Below are 10,856 nucleotides of genomic sequence, written 5' to 3' on the forward strand. Positions count from 1 at the left end.
GAACCATTTCCAGGTAGAAACACCGCACATTAGCTTGTTTAGTAACCACAATCCTAGATTAAATGGACAACACTGAGCTGAAACTTTATACATCCACTGCAAGGGTTTACTGTATGGAAGATGCTCCCTGCCTGTGAAGGAATGTTCATGGGCCCATGGGTGCAAGTGTTCTGCTAGCCTCCTCCCAACTCTGTGCAGAGGACAATTCTAAGTTTGTGACCATCCGATGTGCTCTCCAGGGTTAGTGATGGGTGGAATCGAGGAGGTGGAAGCCCAACCAGGCTGCGTGCTGCAGGCCAGAAGGGCCTGGCCAGATGCATGGAAAGGTCAGAGGTTCGGTTCACTCATGGGTCTCAATGTAGCATGTGGTAGCCATGACATGTGGTACTTGTCATTTGGCTGGTGCAGGGGTTTGAATCCTGCCTAGAGGCAAGAAGGCTAGTGAATAACTGGCTGGCTACCCAGTATCTTACTGTCTGTGTTCACATAGATTCAATGTGGAATATTGACCCTGTAAAGGAAGAAAGCCAGAGAGGAAAAAGAAGAAAGCTAATAAGAGGATGACTGAATGTTTATGTCCCCCCAAAATTCATGTTGAAGTCCTAACCTCCAGTGTGATGGTTTTAGGAGGTGGGGCCTTTGGGACACGATTAGGTCATGAGGGTAGAGCCCTCATGAATGGGATTAGTGTCTTTATAAAAGAGACCCCAGAGAGCTGTCTTGTGCTTTCTGCCATATTAATCAGCATTCTGCAGTCCAGATGAGGGCCTTCACTAGAACCTGGCCATGCTGGCTCCATGATCTGAGGCTTCCAGCTTCTAGAACCATGAGATACAGATTCCTGTTGTTGGCAAGACATCCTGTTTATGGTATTTTGTTATAACAGCCCTAGCTGACCACGGTAGAATGGCTTTGGTTAGTGACGTAGTTATATCAATGAATATAATATAGCATTTAGTGGCAGAACTTTGTATACGACTTTGGGCTTCTATTTACAGAATCATTAAAGGTTGTACGTTTTTCGGTTTCACAGGGAAACTTACTGGTTAGTGGTATTTACTTGGGTTCTTTAGATTGTAACAAATAAAGATCCAAAGTAAGGATTCATGGGGAGCAGTGAAGGCCATGAGATGAAACTGAGCCATCACAGGACTTGACCTCATGGAGTCTAGAGTCTGGAGTAGGTTTTAAAATTTGGGTTGGCTCTAGAGAAACTTAGCTGCAGGAATTCACAGCTTACCCCCTGCTTGTGTATGACCATGAATGTGATGTGGCTCCAAGTGACCATCTTTCTGTCCTGGTACCGGCTAGCCTCTGCTTCTTGTTCATAGTTTGGTTCCTGTGGACGATGAGCCTGCTCAGGGTCCAAGGGAGCTTCTCTTCCCTTCCGCATCACCACCTTTCAGTACCAGCTTCTCTTGCTTCCTAGCTTAGTCTCTCACTTTTCCAGTTCTGTAAAGTACCTGAGCAGCCCAGTTCATTTTTCATCCAGCCCGTTAGGCATAATTTGTGGGCCACTAGCCAGCCAACAGATTAACTTCCTCAAGTTATCCCTTCAACTATAGCTGGAAAATGTTCACGGATGTCCGCGGATTGCCCTCTTAGGAAGGTCTTGAACAGGAAAGAATCCTTTGGCAGGAAGTGTGGCAGTAACTCTAGTATGGTCATGTTCATGGTTTTTGTTATTCCTTAAAGTTTCTATCTAATGTTTTATTTAGAAATCATTTCAAACTTAGAAAGTTGAAAGAATAGTACAAAGAAATCCTGTAAATCCATTATGCAGATTCACCCCGTGTCAATATTTTGCCATTTTAGTTTCCTAGCCTAGTTTTTAATAAATCTGTGTTAAATAGAAATAATGACTGTCTCTATCTCCCCTCTGCCCACTTAACTTTTCTTCCCCCCTGTGTTGTGATAGAAATGACAAAAGCTGTGTTGGGTCAATTCTCAGGAAAGAAGTTGTCAGTACAGTATGGAGCTGATTTAGGAGATATGTTTTCTCAAATTTGAACCCTATCAGACATGGTAGAGATCTTTTGTTATTTTTATTGCATATGACAAAATCATGCAGGTAAAATAAAGCTTAAGAAAATGGCATCTAGATTTTCTGAAAAACCATAGGCAAAGCAATTGAAATACTAAATATCAAATGTCTTTTAAAGTGTATATTATACAAATTTTAATTTTTTAAAGACACAATTTACAATAACAAAAAATTTACCTAGCAGTAAATTTGGCAAAAGATATGCAAACTTTTTTTTTTTTGTTTTAGAATGTTAAGTACTTTTTAAAAAAGTTTTTAAATTTTATTTCCAGTTAACATACGGTGCAATATTAGTTTCAGGTGTACAATACAGTGACTAACATTTCCATATAACACCTGGTGCCCATCACAGGTGTGCTCCTTAATCCCCATCACCTATTTCACCCATCCCCCACCCACCTCCCCTCTGGTAACCACCAGTGTGTTCTCTGTAGTTAAGAGTCTTTCATAATTTGCCCCCTCTTTTTTTTTTCTCTTTGCTTATTTGTTTTTCTTCTTAAATTCCACATATGAGTGAAATAATTTGGTATTAGTCTTTATCTGACATTTTGCATAGCATTATATTTTGTAGATCCATCCATGTTGTTGTAAATGGCAAGGTTCATTCTTTTTTATGGCTGAGTAATATTCCACTGTGTGTGTGTGTGTGTGTGTGTGTGTGTGTGTGTGTATACCACATCTTTATCCATTTGTTAATTGATGGACACTTGGGCTGCTTCCATAGTTTGGCTATTGTACACAATGCTGGCTATAAACATAGGGATGCATGTATCCCTTTGAATTAGTGTTTTTGTATTCTTTCAGTAAATACCCAGTAGTGCAATCTATGGACATAGTGTAGCTCTATTTTTAACTTTTTGAGGGAACTCCATACTGTTTTCCGGAGTGGGTGCAACAGTTTGCGTTCCCACCAGCAGTGCACAAGTGTTCCTTTTCCTCCACATCCTCACCAACACTTTTGTTTCTTGTGTTTTTGATGTTAGCCATTCTGACAGGCTGAGGTACGATATCGTAGTTCTCATTTGCATTTCCCTGGTGATGAGTGATAATAAGCATCATTTCCTGTGTCTGTTGGTCATCTGGATGTCTTCTTTGGACAAATGTCTGTTTAGGTAAGATATGCAAACTTTTTAGAGGAGAAAATAAAAAAACTTGAATGAAACAAATTAAAAGGCATAAATTGAGAGATACGCCATTGTACTTGCATATAAGGAATTGGTATCGCAAAGATGTCAGTTCTCCCCACAATGACCTACCTATACTCTTCCTAATAAAATCCCAAATGGGACTTTTTTTTTGAGTTTTGGTGGAACTAAAATAGTTGAATCTGAAATGTATATGGAAGAGCAAAAGGCCATGAACAGCCAAACTTGAAAAAGAACAGTAAATTAGGAGGTCTTGCTTTATGAGATATTAAAACTTATTATGATGCTATGGTAATTAAGAGTATGGTATTGACTCATAGTTCAATAAAACAGAGAGAGCCCGAGACACACAAGGAAACATAGGTTCTGGAAAAGACAGTAAGGCAGATCAGTGGGGAAATGATGGGGTATTCAGTAAATAGTGCTCAGACAAGAGGTTGTCCTTGTATCCCAAGAGGGAAGAGAAATGAAGTTGGATGCTTGTTACATCACTCCCTACTCAAAAATCAATTCCTGGCAGATATAAGACTTTTATGTAAATACAAAGAACAAGGAGCAACAACAACAAAAAACCCCCACATACAATGTTTAGACTATTATGTGGTAAAGTGGCTTTAAAATTTTAGTGTAAGGAGATCTTCTTAATAAGACACAAAGGGGGCTCCTGGGTGGCTCAGTCAGTTAAGCGTCTGCCTTCGGCTCAGGTCATGATCCCACGGTCCTGGGATCGAGCCCCCACGTCAGGTTCTCTGCTGACTCCTCGCTCATGCTGTCTCTTGTTATCTCTGTCTCTCAAATAAATAAATAAACTGTTAAAAAAAAAAGAAACACAAATAATACAAACCATAATGGAAAAGATTAATTTGGCTACATTAATATTAAGAACTTCTTTTCAACAAACACCATAAAGAATATGAGAAGAGAAACCACTGGCTGGGAAATGGGATTTGCACACAGACGACCAACATGAATTGGTGTCCAGAACAGATTTAAAAATCCCCCCCCATGCCATGAATTAGTTAAATAGTGCTGAAAACCTATTAGCAAAACAGGCAGAAAAAGACATGAACAGGTCATAGAGAAAAAAGAATGAGCAAAACATTTATGAGATGTTTATCCTCTTTAGTAATTTGAGAAATGCAGATTAAAATCATAGTGAGATACCATTTCACACAGAACCAGTGGGCACCAATCTTCAAGTTAGACAATATTCAAGTGTTGACAAGGATTTCAGTGCTGGCAACAGTGAATTGGTACAACTTTGGAAATATAATTTGCGTTTCTGAATAAAATGTGAACACATACATAACCTGCAGTGTAGTAACTTGTTCCTGGGTGTGTGCTTTCAGGGGTGGTTGTCACAGTGTGATCCCCAGACTGGCAGCGTCAGCATCTCCTGGGAGCTTGTTAACGATGTGCTTCCTCCGGCCACCCAGACCTGCCGAACCAGAGACTCTGGGTCTGGGGCCAGCAGTGTGTGCTTGAGCAAACCTTGCACGTGATTCTGATGCACATTCAAGCTTGGAACCCTGCTTTCAAGAAACGTTTGTGTGGGTATACCAGGAGATAGGAGCAGCACTTCATAAAATCCGCAGACTAGAAGCGCTGATACCCTTCAGCAGTAGAAAGGATAATCCTATTACAGTATGCAATTACTAGCATGGATGACACAAAACTCGGGATAAAAAGCTTGTCAAGGCATCTATGCAGTGTGATTTCATTTATTTAAAAGTCAAACCAGGCAACTTGACCAGGAAGCTGTTCAGGAATATGTACATACGTAGTATTCCTATAAGGAAAGCAAGGGAATGATTTATACCCAAGTCAGAACAGTGCTTCTGTTTGTGGGGAAGGCAAGAGGGTGTAACTGGGGAGCAGCACACAAGCATTAAAGGTGCTGGAGAGATCCTGTGTTTTAAAAACTAGGTGGTGGGTATATTGCTACTCGTTTTACTACTCAAAAAGACAGTATATGGCGTGGGAACTGAACATTTCAATTCTGTAAGATGTAGGATTGCAAAACTGAGAGGCAGTATTTTCCTGATGTCAGGAAAGACTTTCATATGGAAATGAACATGGAGCAGGGTGCAGATATGCATGATGTGTTACAACACTTTAAAGAAGTGTGCACTGGTTGGGACTCCCTTAAGGCTATACCCTCTCAGACTTCCTGACAGTAAATTGTTCCCTTTGCTCTGCCATTAGAGGTACTGTACTAGGGTAGAAAAGTTGACAGGATACTCCATGAGCAAGGCAGGAGTTAGAGCTCATGAAAACTTCCCCTAGTGATGAGGGTGTTTAGGGCAGTGGTCTGTGAGCTAAGTGAGGAGGCAGTCAAGGGCCCCAGGCCCCCTCCATCCCTTTCGCTGCCTGACAGCCCAGGAAGATCCCTTTCTGTCTGGTGTAGGTGGGTGTTCATGGAGGAGGGTTGCCTGACCCACTTTGGGCTTTCCACAAGTTAAGGGATAAACCTTATTTTGTGAAGCTATTGAGAACTGGATTTTTTTTTCTGATGTGGCAGCTAGTATTGAGTATCCCAATAATGGAGGAAAAAAACAGGTCACACAGGTGTTTTATAATGACCACTCAGGCAGCCATGTGCAGATGGAATAGAGGGCAAGGCTGGTGGTGTGGCTTCTGGGAGTGTCTTCCTGGGGGCTGTCGCTGTCCAAGTAAATGGATCCTACAGGTAAGTAAGTGTTGCAAAAAAATCTACCATGGTCTTGACTTGTTTCTCATAGGTAATATTTGATTGCTTGTAGCTCAGGTTAAAGCTTTGGAGTTTGTAAACGAGCTGGAAGTCGTTTAGAGCTCAGGAAAGTTTGCCCTCCTTTCAGGATAAATCCAGCCTTCCTGGACTCCATCCAAGGAAAGTATTTCTGTGAGGACTGGGTGGACCATGGTGAGAAGGTCTCCAGAAAGACCTTCCCTAGCATCTCCTTCCAGTGTCAAGAGATTAGTCAGAGAGCCTGTCACTGGGCTGTTAGCAGATCTTGCTGTCTGACAAACAAGTCAGGCATGCCTCTAGCAGAAGGCTTCCCCTGGGGAAGGAGCAGGCTTCTCAGGGAAACCTCAGCCGGGTGTTCTTCCACAGAAGGGTCCTGGTGGAAGTAGAAGAATGGCATGTTTAAGTTCTGTGAGTATAGACCCGAGTGTGGGGTCAGGATGAGAAGCAGGGCAGCCAGAAGAGTGAGGGGGACCCCACACTGTAGCCTGTTTCCTCCGACTCTGCCACAGATCCCAGCTCCTACCAGATGGGAATGTTCTCACTATGGAATGAGGATTTGTTTGTTCAAATCACCCTAAAATCTAGCTTTGAGCACTTTTACTCATTTGGAGAGAGGATGGGACTAGACCCTACGTTGCTGGCCTTGAGTCTGAAGGTCACGTTGTACCTCAAGATTCATTCTGCCTGGACTCGACAGTTTAAGCTGAAAAAGATGCCAAATCCCAACCTGGAACTGTAGGCTGGCTCAGTCAGTGGTACAGAGTGAAGAACTCTTGAACCATTTCAGCAGGAAGATAATTCCTTTGTTATCCTCCTCTCAAAGAATGGAAAATGTCATTGGATTCTCATGTAGAAAGAGCATTCTTTTTTTAAAAGATTTTATTTATTTATTTATTTATTTATTTATTTATTTGACAGAGAGAGAGAGAGGGAACACAAGTAGGGGGAGTGGCAGGCAGAGGGAGAAGCAGACTCCCCGCTGGGCAAGGAGCCTGATGCCAGACTCTATCCCAGGACCCTGGGATCATGACCTGACCGGAAGGCAGACGCTTCACTGACAGAGCCACCCAGATGCCCTAGAAAAAGCTTTCTTTGGAAGAGTGTCCAAGAAATTACACCAAAACAGATCTCCTTTTGCCAGGACACCATTTAATCAGCTGAAAGATATTTATACCTATGCTGATAGTTCTTGTGGCTTAGCCTGGAAAGGAAGAGAGGGGACTAGCAATCAAATGCTCCCTCGTTTTTCAAAGGAACAATTGGAAGACACTTTGGGAAAATATCCCAAGTTGTTGAGTTGATACTCACCATCCATTAAGTTTACTAGGAACAATAGGCTGCTTTCCAAGGAAAACATTTATAAAAATAATAAAAGAAGACAAATCATGCCAAGTAACTGTGATAATTCATTTGGTTGTTATTATTTCAGATCAATGGAACAATCCATGTAGCAGATGCCTTAGTAGGATTATAAATTGCATTTGCCCAGCACTGGAATTGGTATTTTGTTCTTCAGTTATCCTAATTGCTTCCTTTTAGGGAAGAAATGAGCCTTTTCAGCAGTATACTTATTGACATGTAAATGTTAGGTATAAGGGCCTGGCCCACAGCCCATCAGAATCAGGGATGGTGGGGGTTGGGGTGGGTAGGAAGTAGGGTGCTAGATGAAAAAGTTACCAATAAAATAATGGGTTCAGCTCCAAAACGAAGCCCCCAGCAAGCTGGGAAGCCAGCGGTACCCAGGGAGACCTGCATTTCCTGAGAATTAGCTTTCAGCTTTGCACCATTGAGGAGGATTTTAGCTATGCGTTTGTCATATATGGCAAAAGAGGTATGTTCCCTCTGTACTTTGTTGAGAGTTTTAATCATGAATAGTTTTTGAATTTTGTGAACTGTTTTTTCTGCATCTATTGAGATGCTGGTGTGACTTTTATCTGTTTTGTTAATGGAGTATATTATATTGATTAATTTGTATATATTGAACCATCCTTGTTTCCCTGGAGTAGGTCCCACTTGGTCATGGTGAATGATCATTTTAATATATTTTTGAACTTTGTTAAAATTTTGAGGAATTTTGCATCTCCGTTCATCAGGGGTATTAGTCTGTAATTTTCTTTTTTATAGCGTCCTTGTCTGGTTTTCCTATCTAGGTAATGCTGGCTTCATAGAATGATTTTGGAAGCATTCCTTCCTCTTCTGTTTTTTGGAATAATTTGAGAAGAATAGATATTAACTCTTTAAATGTTTGCTAGAATTTACCTGTGAAACCATCTGGTCATAGACTGGTTTGTTGGGAGTTTTTGGATTATAGAGTCAATTTCATTACTAGTAATCAGTCTGTTTATGTACAGGTTTCTAGTTCTTCCTGATTCAGTCTCAGAAGACTGTGTGTTTCTAGAAATTTATCCATTTCTTCTAGGTTGAACAAAATTTGATGGCATAAAATTGTTCATGGTAGCGTTTTATGATCATCTGTATTTCTGTGGTAACTTCTCTTTGTAACTTCTCTTTCATATCTGATTTCATTTATTTGACCACTGTTTTTTTTTCTTGACTAGTCTGGCTAAATACCACCATATATTTCTGAACATGGTAAGCAGGAAAATGTCAATTCTTCCAGTGGCAAAATGAAATGATATCTTCCTTTTACTTGACATATAATTCCTAAGATTTAGGGCTGATTTTCAGCAAAACCATATAATGGACGAAGCATATATTTGAAATCCTGCTATTTGAGAATCGTATCCTCCTCTCTAAACTAGTCATCCAATTTGCCACCCGGTTGGTCCCGTTCTTTATATACCCCCCTCTGTAAGCTACCCATCAATACATTTACCCGACCCTTCAAAGCGATTTTGCTAATCTAATGAATTACTTCATCCTAGCATAAAGGAGGCCAGTTGTGATTGTCAGGATACATTAGCAACAGGCATGCAAGCTCTTTGAATCTGCTAGATCACACAGTTTTGAAGGGTGGGGACCATTACATCTTTCTCAAATCCATCAAGTTCCTGCACTACATATGACATTAAGTGAACAAGGAGAAGAGATGATACAAAAGTGCATTTATTATTACATTTCTCCCCTTATCCACAGGTCCACTTTCCATGATTTCAGTCACCCGTGGTCAGCTGTGGTCCAGAAGCAGAGGGTCCACCTGGTATATCTTCAGAAGGTCAGTAATAGCCAAACACTATACCACAGCGCCTGTGTCATTCCCCTCACTTCATCTCCTCATGTAGGCATTTTATCATCTCACAACATCACAAGAAGAATTAGGGTGAGTACCGTATAATAAAATATTGTGTGCGAGAGAAAGACCACATTCACAAAACTTTTATTACAGCGTATTATTATAAATGTTCTGTTTTATTATTAGTTACTGTTAATCTCTTAGTAATCTGCCTAATTTATAAATTAAAATTGATCATAGATATATCTGCATAGGAAAAAAGCAGTATGAGAGAGAGATCACATTCACATCTCTTATTACAGTATATTGTTATAATTGTTCTCTTTTATTATTCTTGTTGCTAATCTACTGTGCCTAATTTATAAATTAAACTTTGTATAGGTATGCATGTGTAGGAAAAAACATAGTATATATAGGGTTTAGTACTATCTGCGGTTTTAGGCATCCACTGAGGTTCTTGGAAAATAGCCCCCATGGATAAGTAGGGACTTCTGCACGTACTGGTGAGGGATCTGTGCCTTCAGCTTGATCAGATAATGGCAAAATGTTTTTCCAAAGTGGCTGGAATAATGTACGTTCCCACTAGTTCTGGATGAGAGTTTGTTTTACTTCCTGTTCATGCCAGCCCTTGACATTGACAAAGATAATTTTTTTTTTTTTTTTACCAATTTGATGTATGTGAAGTGGTATCTTCTTATGGTTTTAACCTGCATTTGCTGACATTCACCATCCTGTGTTAGTTATCTGAAATTTTTTTTAAAAACCCGAAAAATGGAAAAATGCCGAAGTTCTTTTTGTCACACTCATTCAGCAATATTAGAAACAGTTTTCCCTGAAGCAGCTGGTATCCACCACATGGATGTTCACAGCATGATCCCCACAAACAGAGCAGAACTTCCTCAGGGGTGCTGCCAGCCCTCTTATTCTCTTCAGAGCTGGTGGGTTTTTGCTGAATTAAGTGTGAATGCACTGCTGCTTCTAGAATGGAAGACAAGTACCAAATACCTCTCTCGCCTTCTGGAAACTCATGCCTGGAAGAGACAGCTACTCATGCCTATGCTGCATTGTGGCCGTTAAGAGGGCGACAGCAACCTGCCAGCCTTCTGTAGATTACTTGACTGCCTGCCAAGGTAAGTGTCTAACCTAATCCAGGGGGCATTCTGGAAAAGCAAGGGATAGAAAGCCCTTCAGTAAAGGACAGAGGGTAAACTAAACCAAACTTCACCTCCAAATCTCATTTTTTTGGAGATTGGAGTCTAGAGCTGCCATTGCCACGTGTGGCTACTGAGCAAGTGAAATGTGGCTACTGCAGCTGGGAAACGGGATTTTACATTTTGTTTCATTGTGACTGAGGTTAAACTGTAAAACAAAAGCAAATGAAATATTTTTTTCTTAAACCTATTATTGTTTTGGCAGTATGACATTTCACTTTAACCATTGAAAATTACTGTCCGAGTTGATATTTCCTCTAAGTATAATACACACTTTTGAAGATAGTATAAAAATTTGTATGTTGATTACATTGAATAATTGTATTTTTGATACACTGGGTTAAATTTGTTAGAGGCTTTATGTGTTTCTTTTTGCTTTTAAAAGTGGTTACTATAAAATTTAAAAGTACAGATGTGGCACGACATTGGGGAGGATAGTGAAGTAGGAAGAACCGGGAAGCCATCTCCCTGCTACATAATTGTACCAGCACAGTCTGTCTGATGTAACTACTTTAGAGCTCTGTAGACTGTTCAA

At 40.5% G+C, this 10,856-nt stretch overlaps 1 protein-coding gene across 2 annotated transcripts in view; it reads left to right on the top strand.

Annotated features, from left to right (window-relative positions):
* Nucleotides 1-10,423, top strand: part of RAB3GAP1 (RAB3 GTPase activating protein catalytic subunit 1) — a 134,879-nt gene extending 124,456 nt beyond the window's left edge. Inside the window, exons 24-25 of one of the 2 annotated variants that reach the window (XR_004623449.1) lie at nucleotides 9,014-9,092; nucleotides 10,093-10,423. Coding sequence is in view for 1 of the 2 variants with exons in the window: in XM_034654475.1 (XP_034510366.1) it covers nucleotides 9,014-9,028 (15 nt within the window). In the remaining variant the exon portion in view is untranslated. Of the gene's footprint in view, nucleotides 1-9,013; nucleotides 9,181-10,092 lie in introns of those variants that run through there. The other variant, XM_034654475.1, reaches the window with a different exon arrangement.
* Nucleotides 10,424-10,856: the final 433 nt, after the last annotated feature.

Source organism: Ailuropoda melanoleuca, chromosome 2 (genome assembly GCF_002007445.2).
Source record: "Ailuropoda melanoleuca isolate Jingjing chromosome 2, ASM200744v2, whole genome shotgun sequence".
Classification (NCBI taxonomy): Eukaryota; Metazoa; Chordata; class Mammalia; order Carnivora; family Ursidae; genus Ailuropoda; species Ailuropoda melanoleuca.